The sequence below is a fragment of the Podarcis tiliguerta genome (genome assembly GCF_965153285.1).
Source record: "Podarcis tiliguerta genome assembly, chromosome: 13".
In the NCBI taxonomy this organism is placed as follows: domain Eukaryota; kingdom Metazoa; phylum Chordata; class Lepidosauria; order Squamata; family Lacertidae; genus Podarcis; species Podarcis tiliguerta.
Window position 1 is genome coordinate 12359729 of NC_139546.1, and position 25738 is coordinate 12385466.

Here is a 25738-nt window from a genome sequence, read left to right on the forward strand (position 1 = left end):
ATTATTTATACCCAGCCCATCTGGCTGAGTTTCCCCCGCCACTCTGGGCGACTCCCAATCAAGTGTTAAAAACAGTGCAGCATTAAATATTAAAAACTCCCTGAACAGGGCTGCCTTCAGATGTCTTTTCAAGATAGGATAGCTGCTTATTTCCTTCACATCTGAAGGGAGGGTGTTCCACAGGGTGGGCGTCACTACCGAGAAGGCCTTCTGCCTGGTTCCCTGTAACCTCACTTCTCGCAATGAGGGAACCGCCAGAAGGCCCTCAGAGATGGACCTCAGTGTCCGGGCTGAACGACCCTTTGGCCTATATTGGTCCACGGTCCATCTCTGAGGTTGGGCAAGGCGTCACAATCCTCCCTGCCTCTCTAAGACTGATCAAATCCTAGATGCTAATTGCATCTCATGCTTCACGTTCTTTCCTGCCCTGTGGATGACCTGTGCTCGCCTGACAGCTCCTTGACAGGCAGAGGGCTGAAATGCAGAGTCCATCATCACCTCACCCCATTTCTGTCTTCGGCAGGGCTTTGATGAAGGGGTGTCGCTGTGTGGAGCTTGACTGCTGGGAGGGCTCCAACGGGGAGCCCATCATCTACCACGGCCACACTCTGACCTCCAAGATCCTCTTCCGGGATGTGATTGAAAGCATCCGGGACCATGCATTCAAGGTAGACTAAACCACAGTTTTCAGAAATGCAGGTAGCAAGAAGATTGGTTGATTTCAGTTCTTAAGGCTCCTCGGAAGGGAGATGGAGCTGCATTTTATGTTCTGAGGCCCAAACATTTCTCTCAGAAGCTTTCTTCGCTGCCCAACCAGTTAGTCACTTAGCTGTATCATGATTCATGAGCAAATTTAATTGCTGGAAACGATTGTGCAAGCTTCCTTTTTCAAAGGCGGTGCATGCGAAGGTCGCAGCGGGTACAATTCTAGACAATTCCAAACGATGGTGTCTGGCTTGCATTTTTTTTAAAAAAGTTTTTCTACTCAAAGTAGTTAAGCCTTTTAAACACCCCCCCCCGTTGGATTAAGCATTAAAAAACAAACAAAAAACTGTTGCTTGTTTAGGTGGGGGTACCTTCTGTTGCATGTGTGCAAATATTGATAATGCAGAAGGCATTTTAATGCAACAATGGGGTCGCCAACAAGGCGCTGTTCAGATATGCTGTTAGATTGCAGCTCGCATCATCTCTCACCGTTGGCCATAACTGGCTAGGGCTGGTGGGGGTTGGGAGTCCCATTAACGTGCAGAAGGCGCCAGGTGACTACCTCTTATCTAGGCAGCGTGGCCTTCACCTTCACAATACATGAAACACAAAGACTGATTTTCTAACCTCATACATGAAACACAGGGACGCAGGTGGCGCTGTGGGTTAAACCACTGAGCCTAGAACTTGCCGATCAGAAGGTCGGCAGTTCGAATCCCTGCGACGGGGTGAGCTCCTGTTGCTCGGTCCCTGCTCCTGCCAACCTAGCAGTTCGAAAGCACATCAAAGTGCAAGTAGATAAATAGGTACCGCTCCAGCGGGAAGGTAAACGGCGTTTATGTGTGCTGCTCTGGTTCGCCAGAAGCGGCTTGGTCATGCTGGCCCCATGACCTGGAAGCTGTATGCCGGCTCCCTCGGCCAATAAAGCAAGATGAGCGCCGCAACCCCAGAGTCGGCCACGACTGGACCTAATGGTCAAGGGTCCCTTTACCTTACACGGAACACTGGTTTGCCTGTAATGCCAAGCCAAACCATGGTTTAGTGTGATTGAGCAAATGCATGGGCTCCTAGAGATAATAGCTCATATGGAATGGGAATGCGTTTATGGGTGTAATCAGGCTGAGGCTATCAAACACAATTTGTTGACCTGCCCTTTATATACAGTGCACAGAGAATTTTTTTTCATCGCCTTTTTTCCCATTGGTTCTCAGATCAATCCCCCCCCCCCCCCGCCAGGAAGTGATAATAGAACGCTAAGCTGCTAAATATCTACAAATTACAATTCTGGTAGACAAATTTGCTCTGGAAGCTAAGAAGCTTCGCTCCAGTTATGTGAATGCATTGTAACTTTAAATTTTTGTGCTGCAAATTTTAATGCTGTAGACGTGTGCAGACTTATGTTGTGCGATTTTAGAGGAATGCCTTGCTTTTTGCCCTCTGCTGTTCACTGTGAAGGCCTTTGGCTATATACAATAAATTGAATTGATTGATTGGAATGAAGATTGCCCCTGCTGGGCTTCTCATGTGGTCCTGTTGCACCTCCCAGCACTGACCCATCATTTGTTTTAGGATTACGCCCAAGCCCTGGCTTGTGGTTTGTCTCCCCCAACCAACCATGAACAGCAAAACTGAGAGCAAACCTTGGTTACATCTCGGAGTAATGGTAAACCAAACCATGGCTTAGCCCTGGGTATTATGGAGAAAGTAGAATTGGGAGAAGGATGTTGTAGCTGTGACCTTTGCTCTGGGAATACACCTATTTGCTTGTTTGCAATAAACCTTTAGTGTCATGTGCTGGGCTGATGTCGCAACTCACCTTATGCATGCCAACGTGTTATGAAAAGACTCTTTTCCATTATACAAAATGTTCTCCTGCTCCCTTAATAGTACATGAGGAAGACCAGATTAATGAAGGCTGATAGTTACTCCATGCTTTTGGAATCTGGGCCAAATACTACCTTGCTGGGTGGGGTTTTCTGAGGAACTGCTTTTGCAATCTTTAATTTGGCGAGAAAGAGACACGACAGGTTTGGGTTTGAGGCTGAAAACATGGCTAACAGGAACCTGGCTGGGAGAAGCCAGATATTTACGTAGATTCTCGGAGCGCCAAACGGATGTTGTTTTGGGAGTAGCCCTGCCAGCTGCATTCTTGCTTTCCATCCAATTCAGCATGACCCTGAACATCTGCCTCTGGAAGGTCCTGCTACTCCAGAAAAAGGTGTGAAGTAATATTGGCATCCTTTTGTGCTCTTCTCCCACTTATTGGTGGAGTTGCAAGAAACAGGAGAAGAACCCTTCCCTGTGCTGAAAGATGGCATTTGCAACTGATTGTGCCTATCTGTTTACAGGAACCAGAAAGCATGTTCACCATATCATAAAAAAAACCCCACCATCACATTTCTGTGAATTCTAAATTGGCACAAATGCTAGCCTGAATTCTGGTTGCTGGGGGATAATAGCCAGAGAGGGCTAATTGCCATTGTTTCCTGCTTGTGGCCTCTTCTTCTTCTTCTTCTTCTTCTTCTTCTTCTTCTTCTTCCTCTTCCTCTCCTCCTCCTCCTCTTATCATTTGTACCCTGCCCATCTGACTGGGTTACCCCAGCCACTCTGGGCAGCTTCCAACATATATAAAAACATAATACAGTCGTACCTTGGTTCTCAAACGCCTTGGTACTTGTACGTTTTGGCTCCTGAACACCAAAAACTTGGGCATGTTCCAGTTTTCGAACGTTTTTTGGAAGCTGAACATTCAGCGCGATTTCTGCGGCTTCTGATTGGCTGCAGGAGCTAGCTGCAGCCAATCAGAAGTCACGCCTTGGTTTTCGAATGGTTCTGGGAGTCGAATGGAATCCCGGAATGGATTAAGTTCGACAGCCAAGGTACCACTGTAAAACAATACATATTAAAAGTCTTCCTTATACAAGGCTGCCTTCAGATGTTTCCTAAAAGTTATATAGTTACTCATCTCCGTGACGTCTGATGGGAGGGCGTTCCACAGGGTGGGTGCCACTACTGAGAATTAAAGCTAACCGTCTAATGCAATTAGGAAAGCATAACACGAGTAGAAAGAAAAAAATTCATTCTAACCAGCGAATGATCAACACATGAAAAGCTAGGATGAAACAGTTCCTAAAATGTTTTGAGGTTGCAAATGTACACAAAATTTCATGCAAGCCAGAGTAAAATGCTTAGTGGTGTGTGTGTGTGTGTGTGTGTGTGTGTGTATTTAAAAAAGAAAAAAAAGTAATCATTTGAAGGGTTGGGGAAAGAATCTTGGAGGTGGCAGATGCCTTCTGACTCCATCTTGTCTCCTCAGCATTCTTCCTATCCTGTGATTCTCTCTCTGGAAAACCACTGTGGGCCGGAACAGCAGTCCAAGATGGCGCACCACATGAAGGCTATTTTAGGGAACATGCTTGTGACCCAACCACTGGATGGAGACACGCCCAAACAGCTCCCATCACCAGAGGTAACTCCATTTAGGGCAAGGGTGGGGAACCTTTGACCCTCCAGACTTGGTTGGACTGTGACTCCCATCAGCCTCGGCCATTTGGCTATGCTTGACTGGGGCTGGTGGCAGTTGTAGTTCCAAAACATCTGGATGGCCAAAAGTCCCTCCCTCCCGATTTAATTCTAGCGTCGTACTAGGTTATGTCCCTCATATCACCTGTGATACAGTCAGGCTGGGAATTTTGCTGAGGAGAAAACCAAAGTCAACGAGGAGGTTGACTTGACAAATAGATTATCTGTTCTAGCTTTAAGAAACTTTGCTTTCAACAACAACAAAAGCCAAGATGAATTTTGGTACCCAATGCCAGATGTTTGCACTTGTGCAGTACTGATATCCAAAAAGATTATGTGGAGGGAAATGGTAGCCTAATGGACTTTGGGTAATGTAGTAGCTGAGTTATTGCAAGATTTCCTTCGTCTAGCTTCCTTCTTAATCCTAGTGAGGTGATTACCGTATTTTTTGCTCTATAAGATGCACCAGACCATAAGACGCACCTAGTTTTTGGAGGAGGAAAATAAGGGGGGGGGGGAATATTCTGAATCCCAGAAGCCAGAACAGCAAGAGGGATCACTGCACAGCAAAAGCAGCGATCCCTCTTGCTGTTCTGGCTTCTGGGATAGCTGCGTAGCCTGCATTCACTCCATAAGACGCACACACATTTCCCCTTACTTTTTAGGAGAGAAAAAGTGAGTCTTATAGAGCAAAAAATACGGTAGTTCTTGTAAGGAATATAGGGTTTTAACACCTAACAGGTGTGAACAAGACACTTTATGGCCAGGACTATCGGACGTCCGATTCACATTTGCACCCCACAAAAATCTTCATTGAATTTTGCAGGAGGAAAGTGAGAATGCTGGCACTGTTGGGCTGGCGAGCCTTTTTGATTCAGATTGCATTTAAAGGCCAAGCTGCGTAGTTTGCGCTTTGCAAAACAGCACATGAATTGAAACACAGCCATCCTTCAAAATCTACAGTTCTTTAGACATCACCCCAGAATTGGCCCTACTAAACATCTTCCAAGACAACAATGCCCATTTACACCACAAAGACCTCATAACCCACCTACTTTCAGCAGCCAGAAACACCATAACCAGATACTGGAGAGACCTGTCAGGAGTAAGCATGGACCAATGGTACCAAATAGTATGGGAAACAGCCCTACTAGAAAAATTAACCAATAAACTGAAACTGAGACGGGGACAAACAGAAGAAGACGCCTTTACCCCGGTATGGCTCCCAACAAGACAATGACAAGAATCCACCAACAGCATACAAATCAATATGGCTAACCTGATCCAAAACACCCACCCACCCCACTCACAAACAAAGATCACCACAGCCAATCACAAACAAACAACCACACCCTAGGCCAACCCCAACCTCTCTCACCACCAAAGGAACACAAGTGAACAGCACAAGCAACGCTGACACCAAACCCTACATACATTAAGCATAATAGAAACATCGCCACCCGACCCCACCCCCACCCATCTTCCCTCCCTCCACCCCCCTTTTTTCTTTTCTTTTTTTTTTTCTTCTCCCCCTAATGTCTCAACAAATGAAATGGATTTGTAAAAATGTTACATGGAAAAAATATGAGGCATTAAACTTACTTCTGTAAAACAAGAAAATCTTTAATAAAAATTGAAAATTAAAAAACAAAAAAAATCTACAGTTCTTCAAATTCTGCAATAGTGCATTTTCCAGCCAAGTAAGGTGTACAAAAATGCATATAATGGAGCAAAGTGTGCATTAAAATGCATATAATGGAGGAAATTGCATACAAAAATTCATTATGTTAGGGGAAATGATTCTGAAAAAAATGTATGTATTAGGGAAAATTGAACACCAACTTGCTGAATACCAATAGGGGGAGACGCTCGTTGATGAATTTTCATTAGCATTGTTTTTTTAAACATATAAACGAATGTAGAGAACTAAATTTAAAAATGGAAAAATGAGAGAAACCCAAACCAAAAGATTCGCCCAATTCTGTCCGGGCCCTGGGCAAATTCTGGAGCCCTGACGCCTCCGCTAATTCGGTTATTACAATTTCACATGGAAGGTTTCGTTAGAGATTTAAGCTGTTTAAACTCCACTCCTTCAAACCCCACAGCAGTTAAAGTGGAAGATATTGGTGAAGGCAAAGAAGTTGCCAGAGGACAAGGGTGATCCCGAAAAAATGAGCTACATCACAAATCCTGAGGAAGAAATGCAGGAGGAAGAGGAAGATAAGGTGAGGACACAACAGAGATTAGACCCCTTCCCCTAAGAGAGAGAGAAATTACGTGGATAAGCTGTCTCATTAATAGCAAACTATTGGCTGAGTGCTGGCAGACATAGCCAAAGCTACTGAGAAGACAGATGGAGCAAGCTTGGGGGAGCCGTGAAAGTTTATACATGCTCAAAAAAGTGTTCAGGGGCAAACCTCCCTAAGCTGAATATACTAACTGACCATGAAATCTCAAGATGTGATGATGTCCACTAGCATCTTCTGGCTTTTATAGGGGATTAGATTTTAAAGAGGATTAGCGTCAGGGACACGGGTGGCGCTGTGGGTTAAACCACAGAGCCTAGGACTTGCCGATCAGAAGGTTGGCGGTTCGAATCCCCGTGTCGGGGTGAGCTCCCGTTGCTCAGTCCCTGCTCCTGCCAACCTAGCAGTTTGAAAGCACATCAAAGTGCAAGTAGATAAATAGGTACTGCCCCGGGGGGGAGGTAAATGGTGTTTCCATGCGCTGCTCTGGTTCGCCAGAAGCGGCTTAGTCCTGCTGGCCACATGACCCGGAAGCTATACGCCGGCTCCCTCAGCCAATAAAGCGAGATGAGCGCCGCAACCCCAGAGTCGGTCACGACTGGACCTAACAGTCAGGGGTCCCTTTACCTAGTGTCAGGGACCGTGCTGAGTAAGTAAGTAATTTTTTATTTATACCCCACCTTCCCCGGCCAAGACCGGGCTCAGGGTGGCTAACATCACATATCAAATACATTAAAACACAATCAAACAATTAATTAAAATACAGCTTAAAAATTAGAATCAGAATAAAATTAAATTATTGCCCACAAATCATTTAATTTAATCCCTACAACTATAGGGATTGGGGACCTCATGTATTCATCAAGGCCAGCTGTACATGTTGGTCCCACATAGCCGATATAAGGGCCAAAGAGGTAACTTACAGGGTCCCATAGAGTGGGGACAAACTGGGCCCGGACCAATGGCCAGGTGGAACAACTCCGTCTTGCAGGCCCTGTGGAAGGATGTCAAGTACCGCAGGGCCCTGGTCTTCTGCAACAGAGTGTTCCACCAGGCTGGGGCCAAAGCTGAAAAGGCCTTGGCCCTGGTTGAGGCCAGTTTAACCTCCTTGAGGCCCGGGACATCCAAGATATTATTTGTGGACCGTAAGGTCCTCCGCGGGGCATACCAGGAGAGGTGGTCCTCTAGGTATGAGGGTCCTAGGCCGCATAGGGCTTTAAAGGTTAAAACCAGTGCCTTAAACCTGACCCTGTACTCCACCGGGAGCCAGTGCAGCTGAGGAGGGCTGCACTCAGGAAGAATGGTGGGAGCCACCCCACAACCCGATCCTGACCCTGAATCTTCCCAGGAGCTGGAGGACAGCATAGATTTGGAACAGCGGTTTGCAGAGGGGCATAGTTCAGAAGGCAGAAGCTGGGAAATACTGGATGGGGAATAGCTAGGAGAAGAAACACTGGAAGAGAGAGAGCGTTAAGAGATTCATAGTCTCTGGACAGCATTCACACCCCTTCTCCAAAGTCACAGAGAGCTCAGAAAGTGTCAGAATAGAAAGTGCAGGGGGTACAAGCTCAGATCACAAGACGTAGGAGTGACGTAGATTAATAGGGACGGAGGGGCGAGTATCCCTTAATTGGGAGCACCGCCATTTCTAAGAGATGTGTTCTTTGTTCTTTCACTGTGATTATTAAAGATTCTAACTGGTAAGGCGTTCCTTTATCTTCTGCCACGGGGGGAGGAAACCAATTCCCCAAAGCCTGACAATTAGACAGGTTCACACAGGATAAATCTGTGAAAGGCCACCAGTAATGATCATGAATCACAGAACTGTTGAGTTGGAAGGGACCCCAAGGGTCATCTAGTCCAACCCCCTGCAATGCAGGAATGTCAGCGAAATCAGCCATGACGGATGGCCACCCGACCTATGCTTAAAAACATCCAGGGAAGGAGAGTCCATCACTTCCCAAAGGGGACCATTTCACTATCAAACAGCTCTTACTGTCAGAAAGTTCTTCCTGAAGTTTAGTCGGAATCTCATTTCTTGTCATTTGAAGCTATTGGTTCGGGTCCTAGCCTCCGGAACAGGAGAAAACAAGCTAGCTCCATGTGACAGCCCCTGAGATATTTGAGTATAGTTGTCATATCTCCCCTCTCAGTCTCCTCTTTTCCAGGCTAAACATACCCAGCTCCTTCGACCAATCTTCATAAGGTTTAATTTCCTGACCCATGATCATATGAGTCACCATTCTCTGCACACATGATGCTACATCTAGGATAAGAGACAGTTGGGAAACCAACTGTGGGAGAGGAATCTACCATATTTTTTGCTCTATAAGACTCACTTTTTCCCTCCTAAAAAGTAAGGGGAAATGTGTGTGCGTCTTAAGGAGCGAATGCAGGCTGCGCAGCTATCCCAGAAGCCAGAACAGCAAGAGGGGTTGCTGCTTTCACTGCGCAGCGATCCCTCTTGCTGTTCTAGCTTCTGTGATTCAGAATATTTTTTTCATGTTTTTCTCCTCCAAAAACTAGGTGCGTCTTGTGTTCTGGTGCGTCTTATAGAGCGAAAAATACGGTATTTATTGCCCTCAGGTCCTGCTGCTTGTGGGCTTCCCAGAGGCCCCTGATTGTCCACTGTGTGGGGAGAGATGCTAGACTAGAGGGACTTTTTAGTCTGACCCAGAATGGCCATTTGTTCTTAGATATGCCCCTTTGAAAATATCCATAGATGTATTTTGTTTCTCAAATGAGGTTCTCTCTCTTTCCTTTCCCCTTCCCCTTCTAGTCTACACATTCTCTTCAAGGGATTAAACCATTGCAGGTGAGTACATCTTGATTCCTGGAAAGGGCAGTCGCAGGGGATGTCGAGGCTAATGAGCGAAGTTGTATCTCATCCGCCCCCAGTCACGTAAAACCAAATTCGTCGTGGTTTCTCTTTGCCTGGATAGGTGGTTGGTAGATCTGCAACTTAATGGAGGGAAAGCTTTCCATCACTTCTATTTCCTATGCAAATATTCACTTATCTGACCACAAGGAATTCGTACCCAAACTTCACTATACACACTGCAGCTTCGGCGATTGGAACAGAGGGCATTTTTTACTTCATTGCTTTCCTTTTGCTGGTTGGCTGCAGCGGGGAGTGATTGGACAAACCAGAGAGCAATTTTTTCCGAAGTTTTCCTGTTTGGTATTTTTTTATTTTGGGGGGTCAAATTTAAGTGGTAGGGAATGCGGCAGCTAGACTGGTGACTGGGAGTGGCTGCCGAGACCATATAACACTGGTCCTGAAAGACCTATATTAAGCTTTAAAGCCCTAAATAGCCTCTGCCCAGTATACCTGAAGGAGTATCTTCACCCCCATCATTCTCCCCGGACACTGAAGTCCAGCTCTGAGGGCCTTCTGGCGGTTCCCTCACTGCGAGAAGTGAGGTTACAGGGAACCAGGCAGAGGGCCTTCTCGATAGTGGCACCTGCCCTGTAGAATGCCCTCCCACCAGATGTCAAGGAAATAAACAACTATCTGACTTTTAGAAGACATCTGAAGGCAGCCCTGTTTAGGGAAGTTTTAAATGTTTGGTGTTTTTAATATTCTGTTGGGAGTTCCCCAGGGTCGCTGGTGAAACCCAGCCAGTTGGGCAGGGCATTAATAATAATAATAATAATAATAATAATAAATTTACCCATAGTAATTGATAGAAATAGCCAATTCGTTTTGCGAATGCAAGCCTAATGGACGATTTCAAGGGAGCACATTGTGTTCAGCAAGCAGGACCTGCACGTACATGGGAAATATCCAAAAAGGAGGTGCAGATTTTGACGGGGCACATACCCCTGCCCCACACAAGCCAGGAAAGTGCAGGGAAATCCACTCCTTGCACAGGTGGTTGTTCAGTCACAGGGTCCCCCCCCCCCCCCCGTGAATGAAATTCTCTGTGATCCTCAGACCAGGGGAGTCTGAACCACTGTAACAGGACCTAGGATCCTTATTCTTCTGTGCCACTCATGGCAGCTGCCTGGAGAAAAAGGTTGCCAACCTGAGCCTGCAATCCCTCTCATAGAATAGAATCATAGAGTTGGAAGAGACCACAAGGGTCATCGAGTCCAACCCCCTGCCAAGCAGGAAACACCATCAGAGCACTCCTGACATATGGTTGTCAAGCCTCTGCTTAAAGACCTCCAAAGAAGGAGACTCCACCACACTCCTTGGCAGCAAATTCCACTGTCGGACAGCTCTTACTGTCAGGAAGTTCTTCCTAATGTTTAGGTGGAATCTTCTTTCTTGTAGTTTGTATCCATTGCTCCGTGTCCGCTTCTCTGGAGCAGCAGAAAACAACCTTTCGCCCTCCTCTATGTGACATCCTTTTATATATTTGAACATGGCTATCATATCACCCCTTAACCTCCTCTTCTCCAGGCTAAACATGCCCAGCTCCCTTAGCCGATCCTCATAAGGCATTGTTTCCAGGCCTTTGACCATTTTGGTTGCCCTCCTCTGTACACGTTCTAGTTTGTCAGTGTCCTTCTTGAACTGTGGTGCCCAGAACTGGACACAGTACTCCAGGTGAGGTCTGACCAGAGCAGAATACAGTGGCACTATAACTTCCCTTGATCTAGATGCTATACTCCTATTGATGCAGCCCAGAATTGCATTGGCTTTTTTAGCTGCCGCGTCACACTGTTGGCTCATGTTAAGTTTGTGGTCAACCAAGACTCCTAGATCCTTTTCACATGTACTGCTCTCAAGCCAGGTGGCACCCATCTTGTATTTGTGCCTCTCATTTTTTTTGCCCAAGTGCAATACTTTACATTTCTCCCTGTTAAAATTCATCTTGTTTGTTTTGGCCCAGTTCTCTAATCTGTCAAGGTCGTTTTGAAGTGTGATCCTGTCTTCTGGGGTGTTAGCCACCCCTCCCAGTTTGGTGTCATCTGCAAATTTGATCAGGATGCCCTTGAGTCCATCATCCAAGTCGTTGATAAAGATGTTGAATAAGACCGGGCCCAAGACAGAACCCTGTGGCACCCCACTAGTCACTCTTCTCCAGGATGAAGAGGAACCATTGATGAGCACCCTTTGGGTCCGGTCAGTCAGCCAGTTACAAATCCACTGAGTGGTAGCATAGTCAAGACCACATTTTACCAGCTTCTTTACAAGAATATCATGGGGCACCTTGTCAAATGCCTTGCTGAAATCAAGGTAGACTACATCCACTGCGTTCCCTTCATCTACCAGGCTTGTAATTCTGTCAAAAAATGAGATCAGGTTAGTCTGACATGACTTATTTTTCAGAAATCCATGCTGACTATTGGTGATCACAGCATTCCTTTCTAGGTGCTCACAGATTGTTTGCTTAATGATCTGCTCCAGAATCTTCCCTGGTATTGATGTTAGACTGACTGGGCGGTAATTATTTGGGTCCTCTCTTTTCCCCTTTTTGAAAATAGGGACAACATTTGCCCTCCTCCAGTCTGCAGGGACTTCGCCTGTTCTCCAGGAATTCTCAAAGATGACTGCCAGTGGTTCTGAGATCACATCTGCCAGTTCTTTTAATACTCTTGGATGCAGTTCATCTGGCCCTGGAGACTTGAATACATCTAAACTAGCCAAGTATTCTTGTACTATCTCCTTAGTTATTCTGGGCTGTGTTTCCTCTGCTGAATCATTTCCTCCAAATTCTTCAGGTCGGGCATTGTTTTCTTTATCGGAGAAGACTGAGGCAAAGAAGGCATTGAGGAGTTCAGCCCTTTCTGTGTCCCCTGTTTGCATTTCACCATCTTCTCCTCTGAGTGACCCCACTGTTTCTTTGTTCTTCCTTTTGCTACGAACATACCCATAGAAGCCTTTTTTGTTGCTTTTAACCTCTCTAGCAAGCCTGAGTTCATTCTGTGCTTTAGCTTTTCTGACTTTGTGTCTACACGTGCTGGCTATTTGTTTGAATTCCTCTTTGGTGGTTTCCCCCCTTTTCCATTTTTTGTACACATCCTTTTTTAATCTTAACTCAGTTAAAAGTTCTTTAGATAGCCACCCTGGCTTCTTTAGGCACCTTCCATGTTTCCGTCTCATTGGTATTGCCTGAAGTTGTGCTTTTACTATCTCCCTCTTAACAAACTCCCAGCCATCATGAACTCCCTTTCCTTTTAGTATTACTGTCCATGGGATCTCACCCAGCACTTCCCTAAGTTTTATGAAGTCGGCTTTCTTAAAGTCAAGAAATTGAGTCCTAGTATGCTTGGCTGCTCCTTTCCGTTGTATAGTAAACTTCAGAAGAGCATGATCACTTGCGCCTAATGATCCTTCCACTTCTACCCCATTAACCAGGTCATCGACATTGGTTAGGACCAGATCTAAAATGGCTGTTCCTCTTGTTGCTTCTCCCACTTTCTGGACAATGAAGTTGTCTGCAAGGCCAGTGAGGAATCTGTTTGACCTTATGCTCTTGGCTGAGTTTGACATCCAACAAATATCTGGGTAATTGAAGTCCCCCATTACTACTATCTCCCTTCCTTTTGCATGCTTGGCCATCTGTTCCAGGAAGGCATCATCTATGTCCTCCGTTTGGCTTGGGGATCTGTAGTAAACTCCCACAATGAGGTCACTATTATTCTTCTCTCCCTTAATTTTGACCCAAATGCTCTCACTTTGGCTTTGAGGTTCTAAATCTTGGATCTCTTCACAGGTATACACATCCCTGACATATAACGCCACTCCTCCTCCTTTCTTGTCTGGTCTGTTTCTCTGAAATAGATTGTATCCCTCCATTTTTACATTCCAATCGTGGGACTTATCCCACCAGGTTTCAGTGATGCCTATTATGTCATATTTAGTTTGCTGTACCAAGAGCTCAAGCTCATCTTGTTTATTTCCCATGCTTTGTGCATTAGTGTACAGACATTGAAGTCCATTAGTCATTCCCCCGTGTCTCTTATTTAAGAATTTTTTCCTCCCACCACTAGGTCTGCTTGCTGTTTGCTCCATTTGGTCTATGACATTTGGATGATCATCTTCATCAATTAATAGACTCCTACCTTCAGGAGCACTGTCTCCCTCCCCCACATTAGTCAGTTTAAAGCCCTCCTGATGAGGTTTCTTAGTTTTTTGGCAAAAACATTCCTCCCAACCGTTGTGAGGTGCAGCCCATCGCTTGCCAGAAGTCCATCCTCAAGAAACTGCAGTCCGTGATCTAAGAATCCAAACCGTTCCTGTTTACACCATTTGCGAAGCCAGCTGTTTACTTCCACTATTTTCCTCTCTCTCCCTGGGCCACGTCGTTCAACTGGGAGGACAGATGAGATGACGATTTGTGCATTTAATTGCTTCAATTTCCTGCCCAGAGCCTCGTAGTCTCTTTTGATCTTCTGGAGGCTATTGCTTGCAGTGTCATTGGTTCCCACATGAACCAAGAGGAAGGGGTATTTGTCAGTGGGTTTTATGATTCCTTGCAGTCGTTCAGTTACATCTTGGATCTTAGCCCCGGGGAGACAGCACACTTCCCGAGACATCTTGTCAGGCCCACAGATCACTCCTTCTGTTCCCCTCAGTAAGGAATCCCCTATCACCACTACACGCCTTCTCTTAGGTTTGGTCAGGGTTCTTCCGTGAGCGGTCCGTTCCAAGGTCGCCTGCACATTCCCTGAGGACTGACTTTGCTGCTCATCTTCATATACGTGATCGACTGTAATGAGGGAGAGATCCTCAAATGGAGTCTGCTCTTCGTCTTCCATGCTAGGGGAGAGGACCTCAAAGCGATTGTGTATTTCTAGACAATCAGAGCGAACCCTGGGCCTCCTACTTCTTTGAGTCACGTTTCTCCACATATCGGGCTCCTGTGTTGTTGAACTAGCCTCCTTCTCAGGGGAGTCCCCTGTCTCCTCCTTGGTGGAGACGGTGTGCTCTGTTGCTTCCAAGAAGAGCTCCAGCTCTCTAATTCTTTGGAGCGTAGCTACACGTTCCTCCAGTTGCTGGACTTTGTCTTTTAGGAGGGCAATCAACATGCAATTGCTGCACGTAAAGCTGCCTGCAACCTTTGGCAAGATGGCAAACATTGCGCAGGAACCACAGGCGACTGCAGCTGTTCCCTCCCCCTCCATCTTGAGAATGTGTCGTTGGGCTTGAGACTAGCTCCCCTAAATCTGAAAGATGGTTCAAACTCCCGCCACTGTAGACAGCCCAGTCTTCGAGATCAGAACAGCACATGATCCGCCAAGACCACAGCACATGGCTGCTGAGACCACATAACACCGGTCTTGAAAGACCTACACCGGTCTTGAAAGACCTACACTGGCTCCCAGTATGTTTCCGAGCACAATTCAGAGTGTTGGTGCTGACCTTGAAAGCCCTAAACGGCCTCGGCCCAGTATACCTGACGGAGTGTCTCCACCCCCATCGTTCTGCCCGGATGCTGAGGTCCAGCGCCGAGGGCCTTCTGGCGGTTCCCCTACTGCGAGAAGCCAAGTTACAGGGAACCAGGCAGAGGGCCTTCTCGGCAGTGGCGCCCGTCCTGTGGAACACCCTCCCATCAGATGTCAAAGCGATAAACAACTACCTGACATTCAGAAGACATCTTAAATTTTTAATGTGTGACATTTCAGTGTATTTTTGGTCTCTGTGGAAGCCACCCAGAGTGGCTGGGAAAACCCAGCCAGATGGGTGGGTTACAAATAATAAATTATGATGATGATGATGATGATGATGATGATGTTCCAGACCATCTTGAGCCTTGGAAGTTATCCATCCTTGGCCAGCTAGCAATGCAGCCTTTCCGAAAGCTAGTCCAAAAAAGCTATCTCACAAATATCTTTACTTGAAATCTCTCTCTCTTCTTTGTGCCCAGATACATGCATCATTCATTTGTGGCAGGGCTGAAAATAAGGAATCAGCTGGCTTCCAGTTTACAAAGGCCTTCCTGCCCGATTGCCAGGAAGCTATTCTTAGTCTCGATATAGCGGGGGCGGTGAACTTTCTCAGCAGGTGGGCCAGACCTTTTATGTCTCTGATCCTGCCAGGCCAGATTTGACAGGTGGGTGAGGCTGCTCACCTGTGTCATCAGCACGAGGAGATAAAGATCTGTAGCACAGAGCACCACACAGGACTTGCAATCAGCTGTTTGTTTGTTTTTAAAGGGACATTTTTCTTTTGTTCCAAAGAACAGGAGGCTTGGAGTTACCAGGTATCAGGCGATAGGTGTCCACTCCCAAGACACCTGCCATTTGTAAAGAAAATAAAAGTTTGCAGAGCCTTTTGCATGGCATTTCCCTTGGGAAGTGCCGAACCCAGGGTTTGGAAAGCATTTTCTGCAGCGCTTCCAAAGTGCCTACCAGCTTAGGAAGTGCTACAAAGCCCCTTTTGGCTAGGCACTGTGGGTTAAACCACAGAGCCTAGGGCTTGCCGATCAGAAGGTCGGCGGTTCGAATCCCTGCGACGGGGTGAGCTCCCGTTTCTCGGTCCCAGCTCCTGCCCACCTAGCAGTTCGAAAGCACATCAAAGTGCAAGTAGATAAATAGGTACCGCTCCGGCGGGAAGGTAAACGGCGTTTCCGTGCACTGGTCTGGTCCGCCAGAAGCGGCTTAGTCATGCTGGCCACATGACCTGGAAGCTGTACGCCGGCTCCCTCGGCCAATAAAGCGAGATGAGTGCTGCAACCCCAGAGTCGGCCACAACTGGACCTAATGGTCAGGGGTCCCTTTACCTTTACCTGTGGGGCAAGTGGGCATGGCTTGCCCAAAATGGCCTTGTGGGTCAAATGGAGAAGATTGGCGGGCTGGATAAGGCCCATGGGCTGGTAGACCCTCACCTCTACTCCGTAGGCTACCAGGCCAGTAGCTATTTGCAAGCTTGGAGTAATTTAACTGCAAGACTGGGAGGGTCATCTTAATTGGAAATCATTTGATCTATGTACATCTTTCTCCCCAGGCAAAGGATGCTGGGCAGATTTCACGGGAACTCTCTGATGTGGTTGTCTATTGCCGGTCTGTCCCGTTCCAAAGTCTGTCTCAAGCTCTGCGCCACCAGCAGCCTACGGAGATGTGCTCATTCAGCGAGCGGAAAGCCAGGAAGCTGATCAAAGAATCAGGTCAGGTTTGGCTCTTACATGAGCAGGTGAATTCCCTGAACAGGAGGAACTAAAAGTGATTCTTAAGTCTGAAGGGCATCAGAGAATATTAAAAGGAAGATGGAGAATGCAGCCAGTATTAGGGGATAGAGTGAGCTTATAAGATCAGCCTGAACAAAGGTGATGCTTCCTTGCACTCTTTCTGTGTTCACTCATTCTTAAAAAATCTGCCCAGTGAGGAGAAATTCAGATGCAAAGGCAGCAGGCCCTATTTCTGGATGGCAGGATGGAATTCTTGTCCTTGGCCAATAGGGCAGTAGCCAGATGAAAGGGAAAACGTTGAAAGTACATTGAAAGAGGAAGGGGAGCAAATCAGCACTTGGAAGCAAGAGCCAGGCCAATCCTGAGCCATACGAGGATGCAGAATAAACCTGCATACAGTGGTACCTCTGGTTACGAACTTAGTACGTTCCGGAGGTCCATTCTTAACCTGAAACCGTTCTTAACCTGAGGTACCGCTTTAGCTGATGGGGCATCCCACTGCTGCCACGCCGCCAGCGTACAATTTCTGTTCTCATCCTGAGGTAAAGTTCTTAACCCAAGGTACTACTTCCAGGTTGGCAGAGTCTGTAACCCAAAGTGTTTATAACCCGAGGTGTTTGTAACCTGAGGTACCACTGTATTAGCCAGATCGAGATTAGCCTAATGAGAGGACAATACGGTGTAGTTACTCTCAATTTATGCAGGAGTTATGTTTTGGCAACCGCACGTAAAAGCCAAAATAGTACTGAATGTGTGAGTTTGGGATTGCCAAACTCATTTTTCCCAGAACTCTGGCCCTTAAATTTGGGGGGGAGTGCAAATGTGTAAAGCTGAATGCGCACAACTTAAATGCATGTAAGTAGCGAGTTACCTGTAATGATCAGAAGTCTGATCACATGTTGTCGTCCTTGGCATCTGTCTGTCTTGAGAGACAATGGAGTGCACCCTATGGGGGTGAAGTCAAACTGCTGGAGAATCACAGCTGCCTCCCGTGTGGTTTTTGCTGAGTCAGCAGCACTGACGTGATCTCCCCTGGGTGCAAGCCTGGGCAGTGTGTATGGAGGTCCTGGGCTGCCCAGATGACAAGACCCCCCCCCCCAGCCTCATTGAGCAATATGTCTGGCATCAGCCTGGCTGCAGGAGTTGCCGGAAGGAAGCGTACAAGGAGCCATCCAACCGTCTTAGGGACTCTACTCTGGATGTGTGAGCCTCTTTGGCTTGCGAATCAGAAGGTCAACAGATCGCATCCCCACGACATGGTGAGCTCCCGTTGCTCTGTCCCACCTCCTGCCAACCTAGTAGTTTAAAAGCACACCAGTGCAAGTAGATAAATAGGTACCGCTCTGGCGGGAAAGTAAACAGTGTTTCTGTGCACTCTGGTTTCTGTCATGGTGTTCTGTTGTGCCAGAAGCGGTTTAGTCATGACTCAGAAAGCTGTCTGTGGAGAAACACTGGCTCCCTCGGTCTGAAAGCAAGATGAGCGCTGCACCCCATAGTCGCCTTTGACTGAACTTATCCATCCAGGGGTCCTTTACCTTTTACCTTAGGGTTTGCTACTTAGCCTTTTCTTCCCCCCGGAGATGTTCCACAAGGCAGCAGTTACAGATTTTCCCTTGGGGTTTATATGTACGTTTGATTTATACAGGCTGCAGGATTTGGGTTACCTCATTGCCAAAATGCGGAGCATAATGGTGCTGGTCTGGAGGGAGACAGGGCCTGGAAAATGGGGCCAGGGCAAAAGCTTGTAGATTCAGGAAGGAACCTGCTGACTTTTGAGCGTGCCGGCTAGCCCAAGACATTTTGCCGCCCGAGGGGGAACAGCAAATGCCCTGCCCCCACGAAGTCAAGATGCATAACACCCAAAGCCAGTCAAGTTATTCGGACACCTGAGGCAGTAAACCTTACAGGCTCCACTTCCCCTCCATGACAGCAAAAGTACAACAATAATAAATAACAATTTGCTGCTCTTTCCTAATGGTAGGGCCGGCCCTGTATCGGATCCACCGCTGCTTAGCTGAACCTGGGCATCTTGGTCATGCCAGTGAAATTTTGGCTTGTTCTCTGCACGGTCTTAAAGTGGAGATTGGTTAAGGGTATTGCGATTTGCAGCCCCAGCAGCCCCCTTTCCTCGCTTTGAGCCTGCGGCTGCAACTATCCCTTCTGCCTTGCAGGAATCCCTTTTGTCCGATACAACGCCCGGCACCTCAGCCGCATCTACCCGCTGGGTCTGAAGATGAACTCTGCCAACTACAACCCTCAGGAAATGTGGAACGCCGGCTGCCAACTTGGTAAGAGACCACCCAGCCCTGGGACTCTTTCCCACCCCTGCCCCCCAGCCTCCCGTAAGCATCACAGGTGAAAAATAGTTCTGGTGGACATACCGTATTTTTTGCTCTATAAGACGCACCTTTCCCCTCCTAAAAAGTAAGGGGAAATGTGCGTCTTATGGAGTGAATGCGGGCTGCGCAGCTATCCCAGAAGCCAGAACAACAAGAGGGATCGCTGTGCAGCGCTCCTTTCGCTGTTTTAGCTTCTGGTTTAGCCTCTTCAGGTATGGAGAGCCTTCATCCCGCTGCCCTGAAGAGGCTGCACAGCTATCCCAGAAGCCAGAACAGCTCAGCGCTGCACAGCACTCCCTCTCGCTGTTCTACCTTCTGGGATAGCCGCGTGAAGCTTGTTCAAGGCTCCCCCTACCCTGAAGAGGCTTCGCACGGCTATCCCAGAAGCCAGAACAACAAGAGGGATCGCTGTGCAGCGCTCCTTTCGCTGTTTTAGCTTCTGGTTTAGCCTCTTCAGGTATGGAGAGCCTTCATCCCGCTGCCCTGAAGAGGCTGCACAGCTATCCCAGAAGCCAGAACAGCTCAGCGCTGCACAGCACTCCCTCTCGCTGTTCTACCTTCTGGGATAGCCGCGTGAAGCTTGTTCAAGGCTCCCCCTACCCTGAAGAGGCTTCGCACGGCTATCCCAGAAGCCAGAACAGCGAGCAGCGATCCCTCTCACTGTTCTGGCTTCTGGGATTCAGGATATGTTTTTTCTTGTTTTCCTCCTCCAAAAACTAGGTGCGTCCTATGGTCTGGTGCATCTTATAGAGCGAAAAATATGGTAACTCATGAACCCCTGCCCACTGCTCCTTGGAAGCCTAGAAGCAGGGAACCCAGGTTCCTCCTTCCCACTGTGAAATGGTCAATCCTAGTCGTCTCCTCGCCTCCTCAATAGGCGATGGAAGATGGACAGTGGAAAAGAAGCTTAATCTGTGCCTGAGTGACGGTGTGCTGGCCCTGAGGAGTAGGGGTGGCCGAATGTCTTCTTTTATTATTATTATTTATTTATTGAATTTGTATACCTGGGGGGTCTCAGGGCGGTTCACAGAATAAAATCAAGATATAAAACCACAAAAAATATAATAAAAACAAAAACAGCAACCCAATACCCCCCCCCCAAACCCCACATTTTAGGCAGTGTCAGTTTTACCACACGACTGATAGAAAATCTGTTCTGTTCCATTATCGCCTCTGTGTGTGACCATGGTTTTTCTTAAAATAAAATAAAAACCCCACACAGGATTCTAGCTATCAGAGCAGCTAGAACAAACAGTTGCTGCTGAAAATGACCCTGAGGTTGGACGTGTGCCGCCCCTCCCAGGAAGATTGTACCGAAAAAAGATGGCTGCCCCCTGTCCAATTTCCTGGGCAGGGATAGCATATCAACATGTACAGTCACTCTCAGGAGCATTTTTGGATACATTTGCTATCGCTCTGTGTGTGTGTGTGTGTGTGTGTGTGTGTGTACACACACATATACACACCCTCTCTCATGTTCTAGTATATGTGGGGTATCTCTCAGAGTTTGGTCAGGCTGTGGATTCCAGACCACGTTCCGATCCACGCATTGATTTGGGAGTTGCGGTTCAGTTGAGTTCATTGCAGGAATGCAGGCCTCTCCCTGCCGCTCCCTCCAAACCAACCCAAAGTCCTCAAGCATCCTTACTGAGGAGCAGGCCAGAGCCAGCCAACTCTCGGTAACCCTCTTTATTCCCCCTGTTTCCCAATTTCCTGCTGAGCTGGTAGATGCAATACACCCCCCTGGCCACCTGCAGTGGTGGCGCTGCAGCACAGCAGAGAGCGGGCCACCAACCGTGTCCTGTGCAATCGGTTGGAGGAGCACGGAGTGAGACAACTGGAACCCCCAGCGAGAGATCACTGGCGCCTTAACAGATCCTTTCCCGTTGCCTTACACAGCCTACGCAGGCGTTTTTAATCCAATACAGTGGTACCTCAGGTTAAGAACTTAATTCATTCTGAAGGTCTGTTCTTAACCTGAGGTACCACTTTAGCTAATGGGGCCTCCTGCTGCCGCCGCGCGATTTCTGTTCTCATCCTGAAGCAAAGTTCTTAACCTGAGGTACTATTTCTGGGTTAGCGGAGTCTGTAACCTGAAGCGTCTGTAACCTGAGGTACCACTGTAATAAATTATTATTATTATTATTATTATTATTATTATTATTATTATTATTATAATCTGGATGGGTTTCCCCAGCCACTCTGGGTGGCTTCCAACAAAGATTAAAAATACATTAAAATGTCACACATTAAAAACTTCCCTAAACAGGACTGCCTTCAGATGTCTTCTAAATGTCAGGTACAGTGGTACCTCGGGTTACATACGCTTTAGGTTACAGACTCCGCTAACCCAGAAATATTACCTCGGGTTAAGAACTTTGCTTCAGGATCAGAACAGAAATCGTGCAGCGGCGTCGCAGCAGCAGCAGGAGGCCCCATTAGCTAAAGTGGTGCTTCAGGTTAAGAACAGTTTCAGGTTAAGAATGGACCTCCAGAACGAATTAAGTTCTTAACCCGAGGTACCACTGTAGTTGTTGTTCTCTTTGACATCTGACGGGAGGACGTTCCACAGGGAGGGCGCCACTACCGAGAAGGCCCTCTGCCTGGTTCCCTGTAACTTGGCTTCTCACACTGAGGGAACCACCAGAAGGCCCTCAGAGCTGGACCTCAGTGTCCAGGCTGAACGACGGGGTGGAGACGCTCCTTCAGGTATACTGGGCCGAGGCCATTTAGGGCTTTCAAGGTCAGCAACAACACTGGGGTGAAGCTGCATTGGCTGTCCGATCTCCCAGGCAAAGGTCCCTTTAAGGGCTGTTGCTTGAGGCTGCTGGGTGAGCTGGAGATTCCAGAGACTGAACCTGAGACCTTGTCCGGCCGTAGCAGGTGCTTGGCCACTGAGCCGTGCGCACCCACCATCCCTCTTTCCCTAAACGAATGCCAGAAACCAAAACATTGAGGCGCTTCATATTACTGTGCCTGGGGACTCAGAGAAGCCCAGGCAATGCAGAGAAGGCTCCTCATAGTGGAGGAAGATTGCTGCCAAATCCTTAAGCAGGGTTTTGAACTCTAAGGCCAACTCTGAGGCAGGTTTCTGCTCTATAACCAACCCTTTGCATTTGTTTTTGTCCTCATTTTATTTCTTAACTCCTTTTAGTGCTTCGTTTTGTTGTTTTAATTTATTGTTTTATCTCATTGTTTTATTGTTCTAATTCCCCTGAACTGTGAGGCTGCATGAAGCTGGGCTGGGCTGAGCACTTGGCTAGGCAGTGCCAAACGCAAGGACGAGTTGACAAGGCCGCCACATTTGGAGATAATTGATTTCTGCAAAGTGCAAGAATATTCATTTCATGCCCTGATCTCTGCAAAGTGCAAGATCTTTCATTTCCTGCCCTGATCTGACTCCCGTTGGCACAGTGTGTCCCCCTTCCTCCCAGTACAGTGGTACCTCAGGTTACATACGCTTCAGGTTACAGACTCCGCTAACCCAGAAAAAGTGCTTCAGGTTGAGAACTTTGCTTCAGGATGAGAACAGAAATCGTGCTCCGGCGGCGCGGCAGCAGCAGGAGGCCCCTTTAGCTAAAGTGGTGCTTCAGGTTAAGAACAGTTTCAGGTTAAGAACGGACCTCCGGAACGAATTAAGTACTTAACCCAAGGTACTACTGTACTGGCCATTAACCACAACAAAGAAAGTAATTTTTGTGTGCATGTTTTAAAAGGGAACAGTTTGCAACGTGGCTGTTGCACGGTGCTTAATATGTGCTAAGCTATGAGCTGGAAGCACATCGTTGCTTCCTCCTCTCCTCCCAGTGGGAACAGAAACTTTCTCTGCGGCAATTCCTTCGCTGCAGCAGAGAATGAGCCCCTTTGCTAAGGCTGGGTAGCTGCTCGATTAGCTCAGTCGGTGAAGCTGGACAAGCTAGGATAGCTCAGTCGTTAGAGGACGAGACTCTTAATCTTAGGGTTGTGGTTTCGAGTCCCACGTTGGGCGAAAGATTCCTACATTGTAGGGGGTTGGACTAGATGACCCGGGGGGGGGGCTTTACAGTTATATCGTTCTAAGTTCTTATAACTGTGGCTTTTCTTCATTAAGCTACTAGACAGGGAAATTCAGAACCTACAAGGATAGGGGTTAAACAAAGATTTGCTCTGAGGAATTTCAAGTCCTGCTGAGATTAGCCGGTTTTACAGTGGTACCTCGGGTTAAGTACTTAAGTCATTCCAGAGGTCCGTACTTAACCTGAAGCTGTTCTTAACCTGAAGCACCACTTCGGTTTAATGGGGCCTCCTGCTGCCGCCGCGCCGCCTGAGCACGATTTCTGTTCTCATCCTGAAGCAAAGTTCTGTTTCTGCACGATTTCTGTTCTCATCCTGAAGCAAAGCGAAGTTTTATTTTCTTGGTAGCATATGGTGTATTTTGCTCCCATCCCCTCCCTTGTGTTGCTCAGTCCCCTTCTGAATTTGCAAACGGCATAGGTCAGAGGTAGACAATGCAGTACCCATTGGAGGTTGTTGGGACTACAACTCCCATCTGCTGCAGCCAGTATGGCCAGTATGGTCAGGGATAATGAGAGCTGTTGTCCAATGATGCTTGGAAGACGCAGGTATAGCTGCAGGTGTATGCAAAACTGCACCATCACAGAACCCTGCTTTTCTGCCCCGCTTCCACTCCTGTGTAATCTCCTCTCCTTCCCCTGGCCCCTTTCTAGTGGCGCTGAACTTCCAGACGCCCGGTGCAGAGATGGATCTGAACGACGGGCGCTTTTTGGTCAACGGCCGTTGCGGCTACGTGCTAAAGCCTGCTTTCCTGCGCAACCACCAGAGCACATTTGATCCTGAAGCTCCCAAGGGCAGGGCGGGCCAGCGCCCGGTTGCCCTCACTATCAAGGTATAGTAGCATGCAGAATGTTTTTTGTGCAAATGGCTGGCTTCCTGTTTTTTGAGTGTGCTTGAAATTCAATGCGCTGTTGGGTGTCCTCGTTTGGGCTGCATTTTCAGCTGTGTGTATACTGCAATTCTTCAGAACCCGGAAATACTGTGTGTAATTTTTGGGTGTGAAACGTAGTTTCTGGGTTCTTCACCTTAGTGATGGCTCTTAAAAATATGTTTTGGAGTGTGAGGAATTCAAACCTGCTACTGTTTTTGGGATTGGGCAACACTTGGCTTGGTGAGTTGATGATTGATGTAGAAGCACATAAACTGTTCTCGGAAAACCAAAGAACTTTCATTTTACCTTCTGAAAATGTCAGGTAATGCCGAACAATAGCCAATAATAATAATAAATATAACTGCAAGTACTTGACGATTATTTTTAATGATTTCTGTGCAATTATTTGCACGTTTTACTTACCAAACAAAACTAATTTATATTAATTTAACCAAAATATCTTTTCAATTCCCAAGTCATGTTACAACTTTTTTAGTGCCCCTCATTTTTGGAATTTGGAAAGTTGAAAAATTCAACACGCCCTAGTGCGACATTCTGGTGGGTGCATAATTCAGTTTCTTGACTCTTTTTGCTTTTGTTTTGTTTTTAAAGAGTAACTCTCCAACCCTCGTGGCTGCAAAATGCTTGAAAGGTGTCTAAATAAGGTTTTCAGCTTCAGTGCCCTTTTCCCCTGCCATGACTAACAAAGCCAGAATAAATAAAGCAGGATGGCACAAATTGCTGAATAAATTCTACAATACAATCGATATTTGCTGGCATTGTTTTATGCTGGTTGCAGAATTCGTCTTCTTTTCTTGCTGTGGAAACTGGGAGTGCCTGAGGGCAGGGTTTTCATTTTTATATTGCCAAGCACAGATGACTCATTGCTCTGACTTTAGTTCAGCTGGCACAGATTCGTTTTAAATTTAGGGTTGCATTTTTAAAATGCTCAGTACCAAATCATATATTCTTTGGTTTGCTAACGGTTCTTAAGAGTTGGTCAGGAAGGGAAGGGGAACATTTTTCTCCCCCTATGGAGGATGTTCTAAACCAGGGGTCAGCAAACTTTTTCAGCAGGGGGCCGGTCCACTGTCCCTCAGACCTTGTGGGGGGGCCACACTATATTTTTTTTGGGGGGAGGAAATGAACGAATCCCTATGCCCCACAAATAACCCAGAGATGCATTTTAAATAAAAGCACACATTCTGCTCATGTAAAAACATGCTGATTCCTGGACCATCCGCGGGCCGGATTTAGAAGGCAATTGTGCCGGATCCGGCCCCCGGGCCTTAGTTTGCCTAAAGGTAAAGGGGCCCCTGACCATTAGGTCCAGTCGTGGCCGACTCTGGGGTTGCGGCGCTCATCTCGCTTTATTGGCTGAGGGAGCCGGCGTACAGCTTCCGGGTCATGTGGCCAGCATGACTAAGCCGCTTCTGGCGAACCAGAGCAGCACACGGAAACGCCATTTACCGTCCCACCGGAGTAGACCTATTTATCTACTTGCACTTTGACAGGCTTTCGAACTGCTAGGTTGGCAGGAGCAGGGACCGAGCAATGGGAGCTCTCCCCGTCACGGGGATTCGAACCGCCGACCTTCTGATCGGCCAGTCCTAGGCTCTGTGGTTTAACCCACAGCGCCACCCGCATCCTAAACTCCCAAACTTGCCTACCCATGTTCTAAACTCTTTCTTTGCCACCCTCTTCAGGTGATCACAGCTCAGCAGCTGCCCAAACTGAACAAAGAGAAGAGCTCCTCCATCGTGGACCCCTTTGTGCGTGTCGAGATCTACGGAGTCCCTGGGGACTGCGCCAAGAAGCATACCGAATACAAATTAAACAACGGTGAGGGGGAAATGAAGTGCAAATGGCATAGACACGTGGTCTGCATAAAGTCCCAGCCTCATTTCTGGCATCTCTAAG

At 47.3% G+C, this 25738-nt stretch overlaps 1 protein-coding gene across 1 annotated transcript in view; it reads left to right on the forward strand.

Annotated features, from left to right (window-relative positions):
• Positions 1–25738, forward strand: part of PLCD3 (phospholipase C delta 3) — an 86385-nt gene that overhangs the window by 56272 nt on the left and 4375 nt on the right. Inside the window, exons 7-14 of the mRNA XM_083407646.1 lie at positions 524–668; positions 4022–4174; positions 6333–6452; positions 9253–9288; positions 16375–16534; positions 18727–18843; positions 23601–23779; positions 25525–25660. Of these exons, the coding sequence (XP_083263772.1) occupies positions 524–668; positions 4022–4174; positions 6333–6452; positions 9253–9288; positions 16375–16534; positions 18727–18843; positions 23601–23779; positions 25525–25660 (1046 nt within the window). The remainder of the gene's footprint in view (positions 1–523; positions 669–4021; positions 4175–6332; positions 6453–9252; positions 9289–16374; positions 16535–18726; positions 18844–23600; positions 23780–25524; positions 25661–25738) is intronic.